The sequence below is a fragment of the Aphelocoma coerulescens genome, chromosome 2 (genome assembly GCF_041296385.1).
Source record: "Aphelocoma coerulescens isolate FSJ_1873_10779 chromosome 2, UR_Acoe_1.0, whole genome shotgun sequence".
Classification (NCBI taxonomy): domain Eukaryota; kingdom Metazoa; phylum Chordata; class Aves; order Passeriformes; family Corvidae; genus Aphelocoma; species Aphelocoma coerulescens.
In genome coordinates this window covers 105,903,913-105,929,756 of record NC_091015.1, presented here as the reverse complement: position 1 = coordinate 105,929,756, position 25,844 = coordinate 105,903,913, and the positions used below count along the sequence as shown (strand labels likewise).

General features: G+C 38.1%; 1 protein-coding gene across 5 annotated transcripts in view; it reads left to right on the top strand.

The window, feature by feature from the left end:
* CARMIL1 (capping protein regulator and myosin 1 linker 1) overlaps positions 1-25,844 on the top strand; it is a 194,445-nt gene that overhangs the window by 120,003 nt on the left and 48,598 nt on the right. For 3 of the 5 annotated variants that reach the window (XM_069004289.1, XM_069004291.1, XM_069004288.1), the window contains exons 17-27: positions 390-459; positions 4,732-4,813; positions 5,303-5,419; positions 6,121-6,220; positions 6,308-6,362; positions 11,655-11,827; positions 14,110-14,178; positions 18,518-18,611; positions 20,749-20,847; positions 22,557-22,685; positions 22,950-23,081. In XM_069004289.1, the coding sequence (XP_068860390.1) occupies positions 390-459; positions 4,732-4,813; positions 5,303-5,419; positions 6,121-6,220; positions 6,308-6,362; positions 11,655-11,827; positions 14,110-14,178; positions 18,518-18,611; positions 20,749-20,847; positions 22,557-22,685; positions 22,950-23,081 (1,120 nt within the window). The remainder of the gene's footprint in view (positions 1-389; positions 460-4,731; positions 4,814-5,302; positions 5,420-6,120; positions 6,221-6,307; positions 6,363-11,654; positions 11,828-14,109; positions 14,179-18,517; positions 18,612-20,748; positions 20,848-22,556; positions 22,686-22,949; positions 23,082-25,844) is intronic. The other 2 variants (XM_069004292.1, XM_069004290.1) reach the window with 1 other exon arrangement.

Genomic DNA, 25,844 nt, shown 5'->3' with positions numbered 1-25,844 from the left:
AAAACCTAATTTTTTTCCTGGATTTTTGGAAAATCAGAGCGTTTGTATGGTTGTATGACAGAACACCCCATTTATAATCATTTGGTGCTCTTTGAAAGCAAATGTTGAAGAAAATTCATCTCTGATGCATGTTATTAAATGTTGATGGTGCATTAGCTTCAGAATTTCTTCATTAGCCTTGCGTCCCTGCAGTTTTTGAAGCTCCTGGAGTGTTCTGAGTGTGGCAGGCTTGTGCTGCCATTGTCATTTAAGAAATAACTGCTCAGCTGGTGTCATTTGAAATGATTCTTTGCATTATAGGTGTATTAACCTGTGATCACTTAGATGATGATGTAAAGTTGCCTTTTTTTTTTTTTTTTAAAAACGGTTCTAAAATTGATCTTTTTCAGAGCGCTTTTATTAGGCCTGGCTTGCAATCACAATCTGAAGGAGGTGTCTTTAGACCTCAGTAGCTGTGAGGTAAGGAATATTTACCAGGATGTGTTCAAAATATGCAACGACGTGGCTTTAGTGTTCCTGTCAAATCCACTGGGCAAGATACTCTTGCTCTGTAGTCAAAAATTGTGGGAAAGGTAGAACTCGGAGGAGCAGTTATGGTAAAAGTTAGGATGTGTGTTACAGCATCCTAAATAATGAGCACAGAGGTTCAAAGCACCTGATTGTCAAAGCCCTCCTTGCAGTGCAGCTGTGCTACACACTGAGCCAGCCTCTTGGATGCTTGGCAGCTTCTGCTCTCCAGTGCTGTGAGTAGCAGCAGGATTTTCGAAGGTGCCCAAATTTGAATGGCTCAAAGGAAGCTGCAGGCCCTGAAGGGCATGTCTGTGGTTTGATTGTGTTCCATCAGAACCCATGACATGCTTCCTCTTCTGCAGATTTGCTTTTCAACCGTAGGAAAAATTCCACTTTCCTAATCAATTAATCAATTCAGGCCAATATGAAACTTTGGTAAGAGTTATTAACATAAGAAGCACTGTGAAAGTGACCTCAAGAATAAGTAAAAACATTCATGGCAACTTATTTGCCTTATCTTGCCTCCTCTTGCTTCTCTGTGCTTTGCTGTGCACTCTGTTTCTCAGGACTGCCCATACTCTTGCAGGGTGATTCCTGTGTGGTTATAGCATATGGGAAAAGATCAAACACAACCCTAGGGAGCCGCTTGAGGCAAAGTAGAGAACTGTGTGGTGGACTCTTGCCAAAACCAACATGGACCAGTTTAGGCTCAGGCCTTCTCTGACTTCCCTGTTTTTTAAGCTGCAAAGAAAGCTTCTCATATGTTAGATATTTCCAAGGCCATCTGAATGTTAAGTGTTCTAAAAGTGCCTACAAATACAGTGGTTTCCCTTCAGGCAGAAAAGAAAACCTGCAATATTGATTCCCATGTTGAAGTGCAGTAATCCTTGCCTTAGGTTCCTGGTCACTTGCTTCTGAAATGTGCACAGATTTCCTTATGAAGAAAAAACCAAATCATTGTGAATGCATTTCATAGTTTGTTTTGGTATTTTAGACTTTTTGGAAAATATTATTACTTTAAAGAGCACTACATGTGAATTCAAAATAGAAAAGCTTTCAAGTCAAGTACACATGCCTCTGACTTTTGAGTAGAGGGATCAGACAGATGATAATTTATCTTTCAGAGGAAGGAAGGAAAAGGGGGGAGTAATTAACGTAATAAAAATGAAGCCCTATGATCATAGCCTTAAATGAATAAATCAATAAAACACAAATATAAGTAATGAGAGCATAAATTAGCATGTAGATCAACAGGTGTTGACAGGAGAGAAAACATTATCCTTTCATGAAATAACACCCAAGATGGGATGTGACAGAGCCCTTCAAGGGGTGATTAGGTTTTTTGGACACCAAAGCACATGTGGTCATGGCTTACTCTTGTGACGGAAAGGAAAGAATCCTGCCCAACTCAGCATTGCATTCCTGTAACTGGTCCCTCCAAACTGACAGCACTTCCTTAGATCCTTCCCTTAACATTTTTTTTCACATCACTGAGCTTTATCCATTCTCATGTGCTTTGGAAAGAAGTTATGCTTCCACCAGCAGGGAAGTTGATGTGCCAGCAGCTGGGAGAGCACCTCAGGATCCTGCTCCACCTCTCCCTGACTCTCTGGGATCTGGGCAGGGTAATCTGTACCCAGAAAGAGAGTGGTGGGAAGCTTGGAGCCAGTGACCACTACTCCCAGTTCCTGCAAGCACACACTGCTAGGGGGCTAGAAAGCTGATGCTTCAGCTTTGCCCTCTTCTTTCCTACATCAGGCAAGCTGTACTCAAGTATGGAAGGATAAATCTATGTTCCTTCCCTCTCCCACCATTTTTCATTTGCTCCCATAATTTTCTGGTATATTACCTCCAAGCTTAATCATTTTCTATTGCTTGTTTGGTTGGTTTTTTAATTATTTTTACTATGAAAATTACATTTTTATTTCTACCTGCTCAGCACTGATGTATTTCACTCTTTTCCCTTCTGCTTCCCTTAGCTTGGTCACTGTGTAAGTACCCTCCATGCTTTACCTTAATTGTTAAATCAGTAAGCAGCTTTGTTTGCCCTTCCCATATTGGTACCTCGTAGCTTTGAACACACTTGGCATTTTTAATTGTAGAAGGGTTATTCCTCATTTTCTGAAAAAGGGCTTTTCTTTGTAGTCTCAGAAGTATGTCATATAGGAGGTGTTGCAGAGGGTCTTTTTGTCAGTTTCACAGTCCACATTGATAAGCAGCACTTCAATTAATCTCTGCTTTTATATACATATATGTATATATATATATATATGCATAATATTTTAACACAGTTGCAGCAAATTGTGATCCTAAAAGTGAAGTTTTTGTCATCACTCTCAGATTAAATAGATATCACCATTTGTGCTCATGAAGTGTTTATATATTTAAAATTTTGAATGTAGAGTTGTCTGGTACAAGATTGAAAGCTACTCCTGAAAAATTGTCCACTTCAGGCCTCAAGTATATATAGCATAAGCACTTGGATTCTATTGTGAGTATAATTTTGGTGGATAGAACTTTACCCTACCGACAGCCAATCCAATTCCACATACGATCTGCCACTTCCATAGATCCTGTCATAGTAGATGTGACACTCTGTGTAAAATGGTTGTCTTGTGCTGGGCCACACTGAGAGAGCAGCATAAAGCAAAACTGAAGGATTTTGGCTTTCACACAGCAAATGCTATAAATGCTCTTACAAAAATAAAGTTGAGTTAAATTTGCAGCACTTCTGGCCTGAATACAGCCTGTAATATGACTACTTATTGAGAGGATGAGGTGAAGGATAGTCAGGCACTAATTTATGGAAAGAGGGGAAAGATGCCTTACATTCTGTACTTCTTACAGTCCAGATGTGATTTATGATTTAGATGTTACCTTTGACCACCATTCTCCAAATACTCAGGTCAAGTTATTCAGTTGTTTGTTAATCATCACATACCTCAAACTTTCAAAAAAGTGCCAAATCAAGTATTTTTTGACAAATGCTTCTAGAAGGCATTTGTGGTTCTTTAATTATAGCATCGATAAAGATTGATGGTCCACAGAAATATCAGCAGGTTGATTTGGGATATTTACCCAAGTAAGTCAACTAAGTAAAATACTATACAGTTTTTATGACCAGGAGGTGAGAAAGCTTTGAAAGGGTTTGAAAAAGCTTGCCATTCTTTTTGAAGCAAATAACGGGCAAATGGAAAATGTAAAATTAAAATTTCCATAGAATTTTTTCCCTCTTTAGCTAAAGTCTTGTCCTGGGGGATGTTTATAAAGTGAAATGCACCTTTTATAAATGTGCATAGCTGCAAGAAATAAGAAAATGCTTTGCTCCTTTGGAAAAAAGAAAAAGTTGCATTAATTCAGTAGCATTAGCAAATAAGTGTGTAAGTTTTTGTAACTTTAATTCTTAATGTTGATATTTTCCCCTAGATCATTTCATTGTTTTTTCATTAAATCCTAACATTTCTTTTATAGTTATGTAATATTTCAGATTAATAATATCATAATTGATACTTTGCAGCCAGGCATTTTTGTTATTGTTGCAATTTTTTTTCTTTTACTGCTGTTTCTTAAATTAAGAATAACTATATTACTGCTTTCTCTTGTTTATGGTCTTTTATGGCCATTTTATAATTGGATTATTTGAATTTTTCTTTTCAGAGACAGGGAGGCATAATTTAATTGACTTTTTTTTTTTTATCCCCCCCACTCATCTTTGAAATGGGCACCTTAGCATTGTGCTGAGAGCTGGAAGAAGATGCTCACTGTAAGGCCTGGCTGCAGTGGAATTCAAGGGTGACAGTGTTGCAAGCTGATAGACTGGTCTAAGTTCATTTTTTTTTTTAATCACTGGACACTAGAAATGTCCTGGGCTGTTCATGTAGAGAATGCACACCCAAATCCTGCAGGCACTGCCCAGCACAAGTGCTAAAGGACTTGCTGTGTTTAACCCTTTAAGTATTTTCCTGATTTAATGGCTGAGGGGTACTTTCAAGAGAAAGGAAAGAGACTCCCTTTTCTCATTTATGTGCAAATACCAAGGGTAAGGATAAGAACAGTAGGAATGTGTGCATAGGCTGTCATTTTGATGTCTATAACTTCTTCTGTTGCTGTTGTTTTTGCTGCTGCTAGTGCCTTCTGTATTCACAAAGCTCCTACCACTGTCTTCTGTGTGATCTTGAAACCATAACTAGTTTGCAAAAATGGATGATATTTTGTCTCTAGTTAAGATCTGGAGGTGCACAAGTCTTGGAAGGATGCATAGCAGAAATACACAATATCACCAGCCTAGATATTTCAGACAATGGTAAGTACACGGATCAGGAACAGAGGGTTGTGCAAGTCAAGAAATGGGTTTTTTTTCAGCTCAAGGATGGTTGCTCTTGCTTTATGATTATTGGCCATGTTGATTATGGAAATGTCTCAGACCAAGACCTCCTATTAAGAAACATTGAAAGACTTAACTGTACCCTCAAAAGTTTGTTGTTTCAAATCAGTGTAACACAGCAGGATAAAATAATGGCACCAAGCTCATATTAGATCCAGAGGAAATGGGGTTCAAGTACGAGAGGATGAGAAGCTGAATGAGAATTGGAAGTGTAGTCAAAGAACAAAGTGAAAGGTCTGGTACAGAATGAAGCTGAGGGGGAAAATTTGGAGCAAAGAGCCAACAGCTTCAGGTCAGAAAAGGCCTGCTTGAGTCTTTGGAAAAGTCTTTGACTATTTCTGCTTTGGAGTCTCTGTGCTTCCTGGCACAGATATTCCTGGGAATATGAGCTGGCTTCTCATCTTGCAGATTCAAAGTGTGGGTGTATGAACTGGAAGAATTCACCTGCTGTGTTTGCCCCTCTATCAGCCAAATGCAGGAGTATTTCAGAAACAGATTCCCAGTACAGTGGAATGCCTGAGAAAGGTGGGATGGATTGATAAGTGGAAAGCTTTGAGAGCTATTCACCCAGCCCAGCTATGCAAAAAGATTTATTTTTATAAATAAGGATAGATATTTGAAATCTAAATTATCCTGTGAATCTGAATTCTAAATCATTGTAATCTAGCTAGTGGACTCCTCAAATACATCACTAGCTTGGGAATACTAAAGCAAGGTTTGGTTTGTGTTTTTTTACTCAGGAGTAGAATAAAATTTGGCTTGTTTTTCAGGTAATTTTATTCATAGTCTGTTATGTTAGCCTTTTTTACAGGCTTTTGAAGGCTTTGAAATGTTGGTACACAGCTCTACTAAGACTAAATACTGATTAGCATTGTTTCAGAATTCTCAGAAGAACTTCAAACTCTGCCTGACAGTGTGATGAACTACACTTGGGTGATTGGACTGTGGATAAGGGACTGATTTCTGTTTCTGAGAGGTGCCTTTTATAGCTGATTAGCATGGAGATTTAAAGGGTTTATTTTAGAGAAAGTATTCATTCTCATAGAAAAGCAGAGGCACTAATGAGAAAAAGATTGAAAGGTAGAAGAATGGAAACTTTTCTACATATTTTGGAAATTAGTACACTGATATAATTATTTGAATGAATATAGTGTTAATAGTTGGACCTAGTCTCAGTCTTTTGTGAAAATGTGTTTTAATTCCTAATCTAATCTGATTCTTTACAGGCCTAGAATCTGACCTCTCAACCCTTGTAGTCTGGCTTAGTAAAAACCGATCGATAAGACACTTGGCATTAGGCAAAAACTTTAACAACATGAAATCCAAGTAAGGATTTTCTTTCTTTTAAATAACAAGAGAATGGATTAGGAGAAGCTGCTGATTTCATCATCTTCCTGACTTTTCTTCCCTCAGAAATCTCACTCCAGTACTTGATAATTTAGTTCAGATGATTCAAGACGAGGATTCAGTGAGTATCTTTCTGCCTACTATCATCATGTGTATTTGTACCTTCACAGTCTATTTCTGATCATTTTTTCACTGTGTTAATTAACTGCATAAGATTTGATCACAATCCTGCACAGACACATCCAACATTTTGGGTTTGTTTTTTTTTTTTTCAAATTGTAGTTTGGATTAACTTGTAGCATATAGGTGAACATTTTCTGAGGATGGTCTTAGGATCTGTGGTTGTTGAAAAATATTCATTATAAATAGTTGGATGTGTATAACCTAGTTACTTTGGTCTAAATTATACAGCCCTATAGGCATAAATTTTCAGAACTTTTGTGTCCTGATAAGAGGTGACAATGTTAGTGTTCTCAATAACAATGTTTTTTTTGTAATTTATAGAATGCACTATTTCTTGATAGCTGTTCTTGGGCATTAACTTTTCTTTTCTTGACAAAATGCAAGGTCACTGCAGTGATCTCTCAGAACTCCTTCCTTCTTCAAAAGATACAAATAAACCATTCACTGTGCTGTTTTTTACTTCTCTTAGTATGTTAGTCATGGGAGCAATTTCATAAAACCTTTTCAGGGTGTCTCGCTGAGATGCTTGCCCACTTTCTTAAATTCTGCACTCTTTTGTGAGTCTGAAAGACTTTTGTGGTTGGATTTGTGTTCTTGCCTGTTCTTGGCATCCTAGTTTAGGTTAGAAGGGGCTCTTAAGATGCTCTGTTACTCTCATGCTTGTCCATCTTTATTTATCTACTCTTAGTCCTTCCTTACTCCTTAATTTCCTGTGCAAGTACCAAGCAAGCTTTCCTCATTCTCCAGAGACAGCCAGCTGTAGACTCAGGTTGTCTGAACACCTGCTATTTCCTGTTGTCTTTAGTGTCTCACCTCCAAGTTCATGCTCTCCATATTAACTGCTTGGCTATTTTCTCCTCCCATCTGTGTCTGTATCCTGGCAGTTTTAACCAGGATTTCCAATGCCTCTTTCCTTGCAAGGTCATTAGACTCATATTCCATGTTCGCCTTTTCTTAGTTCTTAATTGTATTTGAAGTAACTTATTAAACTAGTCCTCAATGCTCTGTCTGTCCTCTTAAAGGGGATTAGTGGTACTGGTGTTTCTTGATCCTGTGCCTTCCTCCACATTTTATTCTTTAAAACATGGGATATTGGTGTGATGTGGTGAAGTTCTGCATACAGATACCAAAGCTGATTCTAATTGAGGTAATGCCTGTAATGAAAGCACCTTAATAAAAGTCCTTGTTTGCACGAGTTCCATATAGGACTGTGCCAAGCAATGTATTGGTCAATTCTGTATTACTTATTGTACCAAACTAGCCTTTTTGTTTTGTGTGGCTGCCTCCTTCTACTCTATCTCTAAAGGGAATGCTGCAGGACTGCCTCCCCCTTCTCTCCTTTTCCTTTTGATACTGTACTGAGGGGTATCATTTAATCACACAGCACCTGCTTCTTCTCTGTGGACATTTGTCTCTGTCCTGCCCTGTTTCTCATGCTCATCCTTTCACAGCTGTCCTAAAGAACTGAATCACAAGCAAATGTAATTTAGTATGTTTTCTATTTCCTTTATTCCTTTGTTCTATTTCAGGTGAACATTTCTTCCCATCAGACCACATCCTAAAACAACTCTTCAATGCACTGTGTCCCTTCAGTACCCAAATGATCTTCTCAAACATGCTGTTGTGTTTTTTCCCCTATTTTATGACTATCCTTTTCATACAAGCTGTTCTTAAGGACAAAATTTTCAACTTTCACCTTATTATCTCTGTTTAAAGTGTTACAACCTTCTGTTTATCTTTCCTGGCTTCTGTTTTTGAAGCCTCCAGGTCATAGGAAAAAATAGCTGCTAAATTTTGTGTGTATCATTCTTGCAGCTTTCCCTCCTTTGTATCATTGGCTTCCACTTCTTGCATTCCTTTTCTTTTCAGCCTGTGGGTGACATCAGTTGTTGTTCCACTTTCTGCCTTTTACACTATTCATCTGTCAGATGTACACCTGTAATTCTTACCCACCATGTTTTCCTTACCTAACCTACACAACATCTTCTCATCCTGTTTTCAAACACTGTTACAATGAAATAATTCACCAAAAAGTTATTTTATTTAGGTACTTAAAGTAACTGTCTCTCCTTCTTGTCACTCATTAACATTTGGGATATAGCATATGATCCTTTTGGGGTTACCCTGCCTCCTCTTTCTCCATGTTTTTTTCTCTTGTTAGTCCTCTTCAGTGAAGGAATCTTGTTTCTTTCTATCTCATCAAATCCTAAAACCAGCATGAGCCAACTCCTAGCAGCTAAAGAGTTGAGAATAGACATTGTAGCACTGTGGGAAGAATGTGTTGCAGAAAGCTGCCTAGGGTTGTTCTTACTGTACCTTGATGCTTAGAAAATTATTTTAAGTTTCTAGCTATTTCAGTTTGGTTTTGAATCTTAAATGGGGTGGTCCTCCTTCCACCAATAGTATGTATTTGCTGCCACAGGACACTAAAAGTTTAGATGCAGTTGGAGAGACCAGGGTGTGACGTTGCCCAGAGCACGCTGCGCAGTTTAGGGACCACGCGTTGTCTGCATGGAAAGCTGAAGCAAGAGGCTTTAATCTAAAACAGTCATCTCTAAATGCTTCTTCATGTATTTATGCACACTTTAAATAGCTCTGTTGCTGTGTTAATGTGAGTCATGAGTAAAATGACTTAAACAATCAGTGGCTTGGTTCTGTGACTGTTAAAAGAGAGTGATGCGCAAAAGTAATTCTGCACAATTTAAAAGCAGTAGTAGTAATCTACATAGCAGAATTTCCCAGGTGTTTTATATAAACAAGAATGTAATCTTTAGATTCATTTTTTGGGTTGTTTTAATGTCTTTTCTATTCAAGTAGGTGCTATACTGTGCAGACTTTTATAATGTATTCTTACTGTGCCATTTCTTTTCTTGTTGCAAAAAATGATGTTACACTGCTGGTACACATTATCGTTACTCAGAGTGGTAATCACTCCTGCACAGGTGCAGTGAATTTCTAGAATGATGAATATCTTTAGTTGTTAGTTCAGTGTTTGGTGCAGAATTGTCTTTTTGAGGATTTTTACAGCATTTTTGTTCTTAGGAAAAACAAATTTAGCTTGATTTAATTCTTGCTTTTTTTCCAGCAGAAGTATGACAGAATCAATGAATAAAATCATATAATTTCTAATGCTATATTTGTACTTTGAGAATTCCTCTTCTTTAAAAAGGATGTGTTAAGGCATCTTCTGTGTATTGGTGAAGTACCTGTTTTCTGTAGCAGGGACACTGAAAGTGCTCCTTTGACTTCTGTTTTCTCAATACCTAGCTAAAGCTATTAAGTTGTTGAAAGAATTAAGTGTTGGTAGAATATTGCCCATATTTGTGGAGGATTTGGTTTTGGTGTTTCTTTTTGTTTGTTTGTTGTTGTTTGATTGGGAGTTTTGATGTTATGATCAGATAATTTAATGAATATTTAGATGGTGCATAGCTGTCAATCATTACAGAGCACAGTATAGAAGTATTTTCAGTCATATACTGTTCTGTTAGGGTGTTGGAATGCAAGAAGTTTCCTGGGAGGATATTTGAGATTTAGAAAAATTATGTGGGAGGGATCACCTGCAGCTCAGTTACTCCAATGCCCATTTCTAAAGTGACACATGAGAAACAGAAGCAATGTGACATTCACAACTTTACTGCTGATTTCTCTGAGTGCTGCGTGGTGCTGCTTTACCGTGAATCTGTCAGCAAAAGGGCTTCTCCGACTTCTGTCAAGAGCTCTGGAGTGCCATTCTAAATGTGATGTTAACATTCTTTATGTTAATATTTCTTTTAAATTCTTAATAATTCTTTACACTGTTCTTCATGTTGTGCAATAAAATGGGAAAACATAGGCAGATTAAGGGCATTAACATAGTAATTTAATAACTTCCATTTAAAATAAAACCAGCGTGTGGCTTGCGTTATTGTTAGACTTTTTAATTATAAGCCTGCTGTGCTTGCAAATTTTTATGCTTTTCCTCATTTGTAAGTGCATTTCTTATTGTTGCAAGTTTTTTGGTTATCGCTGTAATCCAGTGGTGTCCAGAGGGTAGGATCCCATTGTGTAGCAGGTATGATGCAAGCACCTTGGACCCTCAAAGGTGTGCACGGTTTGGTTGGTTTATTTTCCTTAATCTAAACTTCAGGATCTAACATGAGTGCTGTGGCTCATTATTATGAGATACTGATTTTTCTAAGCTGGCAATTTGGAGATTTTAGGCTCCAAAAGTTCATCCTCCAATATGTGCCTGAGTGGGTGTATAATGACGATACATTCCTCTGCATGGACTCGCACTTGAGCAAGGGAAGTGTTTTGTGGAGTCCTCATTCATCATCAAAGACAAATGACAATTTTAGGAGCTGTAATATCTCTGCAAGGGATGGGGATAGATGGACTAGTTCTTGAGCTTCTGCTGTTGAGTGTTGGGGCCATTGAGAATGGAGGAAATATGGGCATTTTTAGAAAAGGTTTTTTTAAGGCTTGGAGTGTGACTTGCTGGAGCCAAATAAGGTAGTTTCATCTTAATATGCTGCATAAAAGAATAAAGTTACTGAAAAATATTGTAGTTATAAGTGTCAAAACACCATTGTGAATAATATCTATTGACTTACTCATTGTAATAGATACTCAATACTGCTTTGAATTTCAGACCTGCTACAGTTTTCTCTTTCCTCCAAAAGTCCATGCCCTTTGTTGAAGGAACAGATACACAAAATCAGTCCTAAAGTTGAAGTCACTATAATAAAACACTTCAAGGAAACTGTTTATGTTTTAACAATGCCTTGGACTGTAATTTGCCCTTGGGCAAATCTCTCAGTTTGAGGGAGAGAAAGGGAGTGGTAGATAGTTTTATTTCTCACTGAAAATGGGGGATGCTGGGTAAGCAAAACCCACTGGACACTTGAAGTTGTCTTGTGAAGCTTGTTGTTATCTTGCCTCTTCTGAGGTTCCCACTCTATTCTGTACTTAGCAAGACTCAGGAAGTTGGAGGCACTGCCTCCTGAAAATAATTTTTTCACAGGGTGTTGCAACTTAATCTGCATGTGTGTGTATGTGTTGACACCTGTGCTGTTAGTTGTTACTCCCAATTTATCATGTGTTGTAGGATCTGCAGCAAACACAGAAATAACTCTTTGATGTTTACCGCTGTCCCCAAGAGTCTGGGAAACTTGTAACTTCTTTTAGTTGATGTTTGAGGAATGAGTGCATTATCAGTTTCTGTTATCAGTGCCTTTTCTATGATCCACAGCCTCTACAGTCATTGTCCCTCGCAGATTCCAAGCTGAAGACTGAGGTCACCATCATTATTAATGCCTTGGGCAGCAATACTTCTCTCACAAAAGTGGATATTAGTGGAAATGCCATGGGAGATATGGGAGCAAAGATGCTGGCAAAAGCCCTACAGATAAACACCAAACTCAGGTAAGGGAAACGTACTTGCAGTAAACGGTAGAATGGCTTAACAGTACTGAAGTTGTTGACTTATTCTCAAGCTGTTTCTCTTCAGAACCTTTCTAGGTACAGCCACTTCAGAGCATCTTTATTTGGAAGGATTCTCATCCTTTTTTTCTTAAAAGAGAAGAAAATAACAACAGAAAAACAAGAGAAGCAAGTTGTCCCTTCAAAAACATTTCCTTAACTGAAACTGGGGAAAATTTTCTAAACTTGAACAGAAAGGCCCCTTGTTGGAACCAAAAGACTTTTACATTTTCCAGAAAGACAGAAAAAAATTACATTGTTACAGAGCTCTGATTAAATCCAATGTCCTTCTCGAAGCTGGGCCAGCTTTAAAGCTGTATGATGTTGCTCAGGGACTTGTCCAGGCAGGTTTTGAAGACCTGAAAGTACCAAGATTCCACAGTATCCTCGGAGACTCAATTCTAGTGCTTAGCTACTCTCTTCTGTTCTGCTCTCTCTTTCTTACTGGAGGCCATGCCAGCAGAGAAAATTCTGATACTTGGGTAGGAAACAGAATTAAATTATTCTTTGTCTTCTGGAGTGTCAGTTTGTAGAACTAAGAGCATGTGGAATTCAGAATGAATAGCAGCATGGACCATCCATCCTTCCTTTCTTCCCCTCCTACTGTGTTGATGGACCTTGGCGTATCTTCTCTGCAACTTCATCTGCCCAACAACTTCACTGCTTTTTAGCATGTCTGGCACTGATGGCTTGAGAGTATCACATTTTTTCTATCCAGCATGTGTTTCACAAACAGTAAAACCTTCAATCAGCATAAATCTGGATGGGGACCTCTAAATATGTCACCCTCATCAAGAAAGATAATCCTCCCTCCTCGTTGTCAGACTGTGCAGGTGAACCTTCCTCAGTGTACTGTCAGTGTAAAGAAACCACTTCTTGCTTGGTTTCCAAGTATTTGTTCCCTGGAGGATTAGACATTCCCCCAAACAGTCCTGGCTATTTTGTTCAGAGGCAGGGATTGTTTGGCCTTTGTGTTGCTATGCCCAAACTGAATATTAAAAATGTCAAGAAAACACTGGAGGGATGTCTTAGGTTTAGTGAATGTATTAACCTGAAATGACCACAATATCTGAAGAAATAAAGCCTTGATACATTTCAGGATGGCAGACTGAAGTGTTTCACAGTATGCTGAATGTCGCAGTTGACATAATGTCATCACAGTCTGTGGTGTGATTGCAAACTGAATAATGCAATGGTAACTGGCTCTGCCAAAAATGTTATAAAATGACATCCAGGTAGAAATATAAACACACTTTCCAATGGCAAAAATATTCAAGACTTGACCCTAAGCATACCTGATGTTTGCAGAATGAGTGTAGAATCTCTCTTCCTCTCTTTCTTACTTCCTCTTTCCATCTAAAAAACGAAGGGATAATTTTGCAACAACAGAAGGATGTCAATACTTGTGAAAGCATGCCATGTATCTTTTTTTTCTCTTTTAAACACCAGAAATCTTTGTTTGGTTTTGTGCCTTTTTTTTTTTTTTTTTTTAAGAGCAGCTACAACTGGTGCTTTAGCAGAAGCAAGATTTATCTGCTTGCCTGTCTCTTCTGACTACTAATGAGATCTTTGAACATGTGTTTGCAAATTGCCAGGCAGTCTGCTTGAGTGGTCTGAATTGGGGAAGGAGGGGGAAGGCTTGATCACTCTTACCATTATTGTGTATTCAAAAGAGCTACAATTTATGCACCTAACCTAATGGCTTATATTGGTGGCTACTTTCATTGCATGTGGAATCATAGGAGCAGTGTGATGAGCCTAGCACAGGGTTGGATGTGTAATACTCTGCAAATTTTGACCTCTGATCAGCATGAATGTTTTAAATAGACTACGTGGAACAGAGATTGATCAGTTACTAAAATTTTCTGGGTTTTCAGTATGGGCTTGCAAAGCAAACATTTGAACTTTGGTTTTGATGCTATTCCTCAAAAAAGCAGGAATTTGTGTCCAAATCTTTCTATTAATTGTGTTTTAGAAAAGTAAGGTATTTATGTTGATGATGGAAGATACAGTAAAGTCCCCTTTAAAGTAAGGGAAACTGGATTTTGTATCTTTGTCCATAATTGCTGTCATTTCAAGGATTTAGCGTATAACTGAAGACAAGTTTTTAAAGCGCTGCCTTCTGCAATTTTGAATATTCAGCAGTGTGTTATTTCAATATGCAAAGTTTCAATATAGATTTATTTGGTGGTTCTTGTTTAACTTACATTTTTCTTTTCTCTCAGAACTGTCATATGGGACAAGAATAACATCACTGCGCAGGGCTTCCAGGACATAGCTGTGGCGCTGGAAAAGTAAGTCTCATGTAAATGAATGTCTGATGAAGAGGCCAAAGATCCTGAAGGATCTGAGCAGCTGCAGTTCTCACTGCAGTCTATATGATCTTGAAGATGCTGAGTACTCTCAATTTTAAGCATCAGGATGTTTAATCTAAAGGAAAATTCATGACTTCACATCCTTCAAAAGGATGGGAAAAGGCTCTGTGGCTCTTTCATCCATACTCTGCTATCAGCATTAAGGGCCTTGAGTTCTGCTCTTAGCATTAAAATTCTGAATTTGGTAATATTTCCCCTTCTCTTCATTCTCTTGTGTTGATAGCATGGAGAATTCTAGTGAATTCTGCATTCACTAATTCTATTCTAGTGAATGAAGCTGTACATAATAACAGAAAATTACTGAAGTGGGCCTTTATGGTCTGACTTTTTTTCTTTCCCCAGGCAAGTTGAAACTAATAGTGATGATCTCAGGAACTGCAGTTTTTCTTTGTAGTTGCGGTGGTCTGGGTCATTTTGCTTCCATGAGTTTACTCACAGATGCAGCCATTACCAGTGATAGATGCTAAATTGCTTTCATCTCTCTCCATCTCCATCACATTTCTTTATATGTTATTATTACTGTTCTTAAGAGAGAAGAATTAGAGATTTAAATTAAGCAGGAGTTGAAGTTGTTTCACATCATTAAAACCTCGGATAGGAGCAAAGTCTCTCTTTAGAAGGTGAATGTAACCTACAATTGCTAGTTTCTAGAGGAGATATCTTGTAAGGGAACATCTTAACCCTTGAAGGGGTCATGAGGCTGGAGCTTATAAAGTCACTTGTTTTATGGAACTCTTGTAGTTCATATACTTGGTTTTGAAATTAATTCAGTTGCACTGATGCAGGAAATCAGGTAAATGATGTATAATTAAGCAAATCATCTTGCAGTGATGCCATTGATAGTAGTGAATAATAATTTGCAAAGCTTATTTGTCAATTTGCAGACATTTTTCTATTAGAGAACAATAGCATGGGGAAGTCTGGTAGAAAAAGAAATACACTTGTTTTCTGGTTAGTATCAACTTTATTTCTCTGTTCCAAAGTGTTTGGATGAGTAAATAGAGAAGAAGGGGGAAATCCTGAGGCAAAGGCAAATGATCTAAACAAAAACACCCCGAAATGCTACAGATAATTGTGACACTGTACTTTTTTGGGATGACATCTCATTTATTCAACTTGGAAGCTGAGGTCATTTTATGTTGCCTTAAACATTTTTAAATTGTCATAAACATTGATAACATCACAAACTAAGCCACAAGCAACAAAGGTTTAAACACGAAGAGAGGGACTGTCAGTACTGGCTGAAAACAATTAGGCTGTAAACAATCCATCTTAAAGACATTTTGAGAGCATTCTTCGCCATATGTTTCCTAAAACTACCTGAAACCATCAATATTTTGTAGGAAAGAACCATTGCTCCAAATGGAATGAAATATACTGAAGATGCTTGAGGATATGTGTTCTGTGTGTTATTTCAATCTTAAGAAAAGTAGCCATCTACCAAATCACAAAGCAAAGAAGAAGGATAGGCTTTAGTAGTATGGGCAGGAGGCTGAGGGGATTAGTGAGGGATTGTAACAGACTTTAAAACAGGCTGAAGTAATCAGAAGATTTTTTCTTTCCCCTTCTCCCAGCTTTTCTTCATCTGTTTACAGTGGTGTGAAAATGTTATTCCTGCAAGGGAGTTCCAGGAGCATGGCTCTTGGCAGATTTTGCCCCAGGGGTGTCCCAGACAGGTGATATGAGGTGCTGAAAAGATTTTCTGCAGAGTCCCTTACAGGTGTCAGTACAGGAGAACATTTGAGGACAGTGGGCATCCTATTCAGCTTGGCCATTAGCAGGGTCTTGTATCTCTGTAATTTTAATATGAAGATAAGTATGTGATTTGCAGCCTAGAGCCCCCTCTGTCACAGGACTGCACAGCATTGTCTCATGTTCATTTCTGAAAGATATTTTTTTCTATATGGACTGAAGAAATAGCTGAAGTCCTAATATCTGATGAGAAATGCTGGGGTTTGTTAGAGGGCTATGAATTCTTCCCTTAGCAGTGATGTGAAATTCACACACCCTGACCTGGAAACAGATGATCTTATTCCTGTTTTAAAAAAACTTGTCAGTAAAATCTCCACTACAGCAGAGAGCATATGTAGTGTGTGGATCAGATGTTACTACAGGGGAAATAATGTGATAGAAGGCAGAACTGTGGTCACACATGCTGCGTGTAGAAGGAGAGGTTTTTGGGACATCCTTTGGGACATCCTTTCCAGTCTTTGAGCGCCTCTCTGAAATTTAATATCCTTTAAATATAGGTAGTTTGTTGAGAATATTGAGGTGTTAGGAAATTACTAGATTACTGAGTTTGTAGCAAAATGTACTCCTTTACACGAGACAAGTGGAGTGTTAATAAAAAGAAAAACGGGGGAGTATTTTAGACTTCAAGGAAACAGAGAAAACAAAGTGTAAAGATAAAGTTGAAAAGTGAGTTTTAAATTCTTGATCTTTTCCCCTAAGGGCTGGTTAATTCTTAGATGAAAATAATACTGTTTGTCTGAAAGCAAACCAAGTACAGATGATCTCCTTCCTTCCTTTGGGTAGTGGTCTAAAATTTTGCCTCTTACTTTCCATTTGCCCTCCTCCCGCTCTGTATGTCCATGTGTGGGGGAGGGCACACTAAGCCTTTCACTAAATTGAATTTAGCATATAACTGCTAGCATGAGAGCTGTTAATTACAGATTTCAATGAATGGTGTGTATTAAATGTCAAACAGCTGCAGAGATCCTTAGAAATCTACCTTCTTTTTTTTTTTTAACTCAATAAATAGCCCACCTGTCAGGCAGTTGGCAAGCTCTGTAATTACCTGTCTTTGAGCTCAGTATCTTTGACATTTAAAAATTCTCCCCATGGTGGTGGACAGCCATTTATGCACTGGTTAGTATTACATGAGGACACATAACAGGGTCTGTATATGTTTGCAATGTTCTTTTGAAGGATGAGACGACTAAAAAGAAGAGTTAATTTTCTGACTGTGATGCAGTAGACAGTTGAACACTGTGGAAGGACAGGGACCTTGACTGCCTGACACTGGCAGCTATATATCACCATGTTTGCATTGAGGAAGGAACACAAAAGTCTTCCATTATCATTTGAAGTAAAATGTTGGGTAGTGTCAATGAGGACTCAGTGTGTTTGCAGTTCAGGAGGCCACTGCCCTTCAGAGAATGGTGTTGCATGGGACCACGCAACTGGTGGGGAAAGAAGTGAAAGAATCTTGGAGTTTCACACTGTTTAAGGTGTCTGCTGTTGGAGTTAGTGCATTTAGTGAGGAGTGGTCTACTGTCATCAATGGTGGTGACTCAATTGAAATTGCCAGCTTTGAAGTGCTCAAAAATAGAGGGTTCCAAATGTGTTTATGTAGCTCTGGATGGAATAGGAACAGATGGTTAGTGGGATGTTTGCAGAAGGAGAAGAAAGAGATGTTTGCAGGAAATAAAGGATTAATTGAAAATAGAAAGAATACTTTTCTTTCCAGGTTTTAAGAACTTCCTGCTCTTTTTTTTTCCCCCCATTTATTCAAGTCTGAAGTTGTGTGGACATACCACTGTAGAGGTAGCATTTTAAGAATAACTGTGTCATGATAGTCAGTTTATGTTCTCAGAGTTCAAATGTAATTTTGACTCAAGACCAAACTCCTGTCTTTAATCTCTTATTACAGCAGATGGACAAAGCTGCAGAAATATTTTTTCAAGCAAATAAGTAAAACAGGGAGCAATTGTTTGCATAAAGTGATGTGGAGATGCTATGCTTGTTTTGTCAGCTTTTTATTAAAAATTCAGCAAGTGTCTTCAAATTGTTGTAAACACAAGAAGTTATTAAATAGTAAATTTCTAAAACTCAGTCTCTTAGTTGCTATCTGTCTATTACTGAATATTTTCATTTAGTCTTAGATCTGATACAGTTGCCAGCAGGCACTGATGCTCCCTGTTCTGTTTAGATACAGGAAAAAAATCTAACCTTGTGCACAGAGGTACAGAGGGTAGCTAAGCCTTTAATCAGCAGCCGCTGGGCACTGACCATGTAACTGCTTTTCAAAATCTGCCCCTCTGTCTAGTGGCAAAGAAGAGTTAACATCAAAAAAGAGCATTCATGCTTCCAACTATTCCACTTAAAAATGTGAAAAATATATTTAGTACCTTCCACAGACAAGCTAGATGCACTTTATTTCTCCCTTCTGGGTTATTCTTCATAAAGAGATACAGTGATTTTTATAAAGAGATACTGTAATTAGATTAACTTTCACTATCAATGTTTTTTTCTTTAGGAATTATACATTGAGATTCATGCCTATACCAATGAATGATGCTTCCCAAGCACTCAAAACAAACCCTGAGAAAACAGAAGAGGCGCTGCAAAAGGTATTGAATATGCCACCAGTGAACAGAAATAAAACCAGCAAAAATAAGTACTTTTAAGTGACTGAGACTTCAAGCTTGGCTGAATAAGTATTCTCTGCTGGATTCAAGGATTGTTTGGTTTGCATAGACATACACGTGGTGATCAAGTGCTGCAAGAGCTTTTTGTTCCAAACAATGCTGGGAGTGAAGGCTGATGGAATGCAATGGTGTAGTGTCAAAGTGTCATAACTAAAAAAGTGCAAGCTAGACCTGGTACTGCTGTGTGCCTGACTATGAAAGGGAGAATTAGAAACTGCATGTCTGTTACATATGTGCTTGTGGGTATTACCAAATGTTTAGAATTAGTGGTGCACATTTTTTATATCGGCATAAAAAGTGCAGTCAGCTCCGTACAAGGCAAAGGATGCTCTTTAATTTGAGGGAGGATGAAAACATTTACTGCCTGTGTTTTATATTGTACATATAACATTTGCACACTGTGTTGTCCTAAGTAAGCAACTGCACCAGTATGTTCTTTTGGATGAAAAGGTGTTGACAGTATCTGTAGCTGTTCCACTTGCATGAGTTATAATAAAACTCCCAGCTGAGTTTTAATATGGTAAATTTTGCGAGCTCCAAACGAGCCTCCTGCTCAATCAGGAGGCATACATTTCACATCTCTTTAATGAGTAGTTTTCCTTCAGCCAAGGTAAGGCCATAAAAACCTTATAAATAGTTCTTGCAGATAACTGTGATTAAAAAGCAAATGTCTGTGATCCTTATTTTCAGTAATTTGAGTATCACAGGGGGAAGTGCTGGTAGTTAGTACTTTTTTCTTTGATGTAATGATCTAAATTCTGCTTGTCAAAATCTAATTCATGGGGGATGGACATATTTCTTAGGTTCATATCTAGACTGATAGGTGCATTTCTGAAAAAAATACTGTGAAGCTTCTGGCCATGGGGATTTAAATTGTGTGTTAATTAGGTGCTATGTACAAAGAGTGTGTCCTTTTATTCATATCAAAGTTGCTAAAACTGTTAGAGCCTGAGTTTGTTTTAACATGTGTGGTTCAGGCTTTCTTTGCACAACACAAGGGAGTTCCCTCCCAGAAAAGGTACCGGTGTCAGGAGCAGTGCTGTGAACACAGCTGATTCCCAGCAGGTAGGGAGGCAAGCCTGCCTGCACGGACTGAGCTGTCATGCTTGGTGCTGGGACAGCTGCACTGGCTGACTGATGGACACAGCAGCCACTGTCCTGACCTCCACTGTCTCTGCAGCACACTTTGCTTGGGGAGGGCAAACTGGATAAAGCCAGGGCTTTACGCTGGGATATGGTCAGATACAGGAGTTCTCGCTGCTGCTGCTGCCATGTTAGACGTGACCATCCCCACTGATCTCTGCCTCACAACTTGTTGGCCACTCCACCCATCCTTTTCTCCCCTGTCCCTTTCAGACCAGATCCATCACTTTTGATGAACCATAAGCAGTTTGCTAATAGGTTTTTTGGCTTCACTAAGTTTGATAGAGCAGGTTTAGGGGGTTACTCTTTGTGCCATGAAGCTGGAGGATGGTGGGTGCTTACTGCTGGTGACAATTGTGGTGGGCTGTAAGTAGGAATCAGTTGTCTTTGAAGAGCACTTCTGTACTCCTTAGCCTTAACTAAGGTGTGAACTAAGACTGCACTATCACTTAGACACTTATAGATGATTATCTTCTCTTCAGACATACTGCTATTCAAATCTGTGTCTTTGCAGTGGGCCAAAGAGATCTAAAAGAAATTAATGAAATATCTTGAGCCATCATGATCTCTACAACACCTAACAGTTAAGATTCCCTTCAAATATTTCTCAAACCACGATCTAATCCTTTGTCAGCATAATTTGCTAAATTGTTCTAAATGGAAGATTCTTTCAGAAAACACTGGCAAAAGCACAATATTTAACCACGTTTCACTAGTTCATGAGTGAATTAGTATTTGCCAGTGCGGTTATTAAGCACTGAGACACACAAAATAAAGTTTGCAGATGATAAACAAATAATTAGGCAGTTTTTCTTGTCAGTGCCCAATTCTGAGATGGCAGCAAAATTGAAAGCAAATTACAATGTGAAGAGTCAAATCAGTTTCCTAATCTGGCTTTTTTTCTGGTTTTTTTTAGATAGAAAACTACTTGCTTCGTAACCATGAGACCAGGAAATACCTACAGGAGCAAGCATATCGGCTGCAGCAGGGCATTGTCACTAGCACCACTCAGCAGGTGAGAGTTTGTTACTTACTGGACTTCTCAGTGCCTACAGTCTGCCTGGGGAGGAAGTTCTGTCTCATTCTGAGTACTTTAAAGGTGTGCCTCTTGGGTTATAGTGTTTCCCAAGAAATAATTATTATCAATGACAATATATTTGGAAGGAAAGCATTTGCTTGATGGAGGTCTTCTATACAGCAGTACTGTGTAGAGAAAGACTCAGGCTATTACCAAGTAAACTACTGTTGAAACCAGGAACAGTTTGGTTTGCTTGTGCTTTCCCTGTGTTATTAAAATTTAATGGGACAGTGTTTCATTACCGGAACCCGAAATTGTAGTCTAACCTCTTGAGGGAGAAAATGGTATATGGAGGTATACTGGTACTAAGAACTGCAAGAGCAGTTGTTTCATTCTAGTAATTTATCTGTTCCAATGCCACTTTTCCCCCCCAAGTTAATAATCTCTGTATGAAATAAGTTTAGTCTTTTTTATAGCTTGTTGGTTTTAGTTGTGCTTTTCTCCAACACCACATACACATCAAGTTTCAGGAAATGTAATTTATTATTATTTTGAAATAAAATTACTAATTTCTATATTAAATTGTGTACAATAAGGATAACTTTTAAAAACAGTTTTAAAAGAGAGCTGGAAAAGACTCTCTAGTATTATAGAATTGCATTATTATTCCCAGAGTGTGTTTTTTTTTCTGTCCAGATGTCCCAATGAGAATTTCTACTGTCTAATAATTAATTAGCTTTCTGTACTTGTTAAAAAAAATACCCACCCAAAACCCTTTGAAGAGAAGGAGTCATGTGGATCCAAAAAGGGGCATGCTGTGAAATTATTTCAGTTCTCATTGCTAATGATATAAGATGTGAGAACTGCAGCCTTTATATGATGATGCGTGCACTCAGTTGTTGCTTCAAAATGTCAAATAGCTGGTTCTAATGTATGCTAAGTGGGCTGATAAAGACTTTTAACTCTATGTCTCCCTGCCTTATATATCTTAATCAAAGCTGACTGTGTGACAGGCATTCTTAGTGGTTTGTCTTGTAAGATACAGATATACCACCTGCCCTGCATTTGCAGCATGTTGAATGAATTGTCTTGCGGGTACAGATTAAGTTCAATTTATCCCACTGTGAAATGTCTGATGGAAACTTCTGCTTTGATAGTTTTAATTCCCTTGCAACTAGGAATATTTACATTTTGAAAGAATACTGCAGAAGCCTGCACAGTTGCATTTTGCTTAGACTGGAGAAATCGCTGTTAGTGTTTGTTGAATGGATAGTGAGAGAGCTTTCTTTTACTGTCAGAACTTCTTAACAATTCAGAGACCTTTAGACCTTAGTCTTAGGTATATCAACAACATTTTCAGCACTAAATTTAATCCAAAAACCAGAGTAACACTTAAATAGGATAACTTGTTGATTATTTGCAGTTACCCTGGAGGTAACTGTGGGGGAAATATTCCACAGCATTTGTTTTTCCTGATGGTAAAGTTTTATTTATTTTTGCACTGTTTGGGGGTGTCTTTATGAGATGTAGTTCTTTCCTTCAATAGTAGTGACATACTTCCAAGGTCTTATCATGCTTTTCCAGGTTGTTGTATTGTCACTGCAAATCTCATCATGCTGCTGTTGATTTTCTACCTGGACTGGATTAAGGTTGTGTTTGACCAATGTTCTGATGTTTTATCTTATGTATTTCTTTTGTTCAAGTAGATGATTGACAGAATATGTGTAAAAGTGCAAGATCATCTCAACTCTCTAAGAAACTGTGGTGTGGATGCTGTACAGGAGGATGTCAAATGTGCAGAACGGCTGATGCGGGATGCTAAGAACTCCAAAACAGTAAGCCTTTCCCAGCACACTGGTAATGCTGAGAGAAGTTCTGTGTGTGCCTGCAGCTTTTGTCTTTTTGGGGAGTGAAAAGAATAGTGTGTCACAAAAGAGGATTTTCTTCAGATGACCAGCTATAGGTAGTATTTAAAGTGATAAGATCATTCTAATTTAAGAAGATTTTGATTTTGCCAAAGACGTTTTCTGTTGTTTGTCCTGGTTTGAAGACAGGTGGTGATGAGCTTATATTCTGAAGATACTCTTCCTGTCTTACAGCTGTTACCAAATCTGTATCACCTCGGTGGAGCTGCTTGGGCAGGAGCAAATGGTTCACTCTCCAATCCAATCCAGGAGACACTTGAATCCATGGCTGGAGAAGTCACAAGGGTAGTGGATGAGCAACTTAAGGTCTGTGGATAGATGTGTTACCATCTCTCACATGCAGAAATAACTAAATCTGAGGTTTTCTGTTGCTAAATGCAAATGTGCCACACTTCATTTTTCTGCTCAGTAGATTTGTATGTAAGCTAGCTATCTTTCCGTTATTAGTTTCTTACTACTTTGGGCCTTATTATTTGGATTTTTTTCCCAGTTGGAATACAAGAAAAAGTTGCTTTAGTGTTTTCAGTGGGCAGAAGGAGCATACACTGTTTATTATCATCTTTTTTCATCTGCTAGAAGGGGAAGACTAATCAATTGCTCCTTCAAGTTTTTATAAAGGCATTTCTCAAGCACCCTAAGAAGCCTCATGCCCTGGAGAAAAGTGCTCAGTAGTTGAGGAGTCCCAGTGGAGTGAAAGCTTCTTTTTTATAGAATTCATTGCAGACTTTTTTTCTCAGTGGTCACTTTTGAACCTGATGCAGGATTTCCACTTTACTGTTTGATTTGGGTGACTTGTATGTATTGAGAGCGCCCAAAGAACTGGTACAGGCAACTTTATAGGAAATCTTCTTGCAAGTTGCCTGTCAAACCTCAGTTCTTGAAATAGATGTCAGTGATCTGTAAATGTTCTCGCCTGCGTGCTCAGCCAGCTTCTGCTCAGAAAACTTGAACCTTCAGTTGTATTTGCTCTTCCTGTATAACAAGCAAAGGAGAGTCATTCATACAACACGTGCAAAGGTGTCAGTCTGGGAAGAAGACAAGGTGGAGACATTTTAACAACAGCTGGGATCTGTATGGAAGCTGATGAATTTAAAAATATGGCTCTGGGGTGGCGCAGATCAACTTCCTTTTATGACTAAGCTGCCTTGTCTGTGCTCTGTTGTATTTAAACACTTTACAACCTTCATCTTCAGATTCTTTGATCTTTCAATTGAAACATGAAAATGCTTCAGTCAGTGGGAATATAATGAAGAATAATAATGCCATATTACTAATTACTTCTTTGAAATTAAAAAGTTAATGAGGAGGAAAATGGTGCTCTATTTTTAGTATGTTTCTCCCTTTCCCCATTATATGAAATAAGGTGAATATTTCTGCAAACATGAAAGTGATTTATCCATAAGATTCTTCCCAGTGGAACTTCTGGGGTATTATTGGGACAGGAATAGTCAGGTCAGCCCTTCGTGCTGGGCTCATGCACTTAAATGAGTTCATCTTGGAGAGTCTTATAGAAGCGGGAAAAAAAAGCCTCGTCAGCATTTGGAATGTTCCTGAGTTAATGTGTCTTCCATTTATACTTTTATGCATTTACAACAAAAAACACTTCAACCACTCTGACTTTTACATTTACTTTTGATTTTTGTAGCATTCAAGTTTAAGTGCCTTACAAGAAACTATAAAGTCAAAATGCTCTTTGTATAGTCCAACATTCATTTTTATTAATTTTCTCTTAAGGTGGAAATGTTTTCCTTTAAGTGCTATGCATGGAGGAGGAAGTGTTGAACATGGATTAGAATTATTTTTTTCCCCAGTTGTTTAGGTCAGTTCAAAACATGATAAGCAATTTATTATTTGTAAAGATAGATAAGGGAGCTCACATAAGGACAGTTCTTTTTGTAATTTTTGGGGGAAAAACATCCTGTGTGCTGTAAGTGGAGTTTCATTTTTAGTTTCCATAGCAACCAGAGTGTGATTCTAAAAAGTTTGGAAATTGGTTAAAGCAAATGAACTTTGTTCAGGTGAATAAGAGATTTTTAATTTTGGGGTTTTGTTTAACTGACAGAAAGAAAGAGGGGTGAAGAAAGGAGTTAGAGTCAGGAAAAACAGTTATCTTGGAGTGAGTTGAGTTGACCAGAGGAGAAATTATAGCAAGGCCCTTCCCATTTTCTTCTCCTGCTGTTGTCAGTGTGGACACACAGAACCTGGAGATGCTTTATTCAGTCAGTAAAACACCACAGGAAAATAAGCAAGATAAGTGGAGCTTACACAAACACGATTTTGAGGAGTGCTCAAAATATTCTTCCTGAATTTTGTCCTAGTGCAAAGGGTTTGTTGGCTCCATCACCTGTTCCATTTTTTAGTCTGATCATACTTCAGTCCTTTTCATCACTGTATCTTTCTCCTGAATGTTAAGATTCTTTAACTCTGGGTAGTACTTTGTTCTCTTCTTTCACCTGGTGACTGATACTTGCAGCCCTGTGACTGAAATCTGTGCCCTTTCACAGGCAATATTGGTAGTTGTGGCTTTCCATCAGTGAAAGGTTTGGGGATGGAATTAGGAGGTGAGGAAAGGTTTCTTCTGTAGATAACAGTCATGTGAAATCAACAGTTAAAATCCATCATTAAAGAAATTATGTTCAATTGCGCAATTAAAGATAAGATACAAACTCTATTTGACTTCAAAATTGCATGTTCTCTCAGTTTTTTGAGTAAAAATTTATTTTGGAAATTTCAGGAGAAGTCTGCTTTTTCCTGCTACTTCCCAGTGATGCCTTAACAGCATTTTTTCACATGATCCATTTTGAAAGACCATGCTTAGTCTGCAATTCAACATAGCAAAGTCTATCACTTGTATGACTGGGATTCATCAGTAACTCTTGAGGGGCTAAGGAATTTTTTCATGGTAAATACACAACTTCACCAGTGAATAAATACTATGGGGAAAAATGGATGTGTCAGGAACTCTCGTTAGTAGTTTACCTGGCTCAGTTTTCTCTAACATTTAAGTTCTTTATGCCCCATGGGGATATGGCTGCAGAGGCTTGAGAGTCTCTTCATTAGTCATGCTGC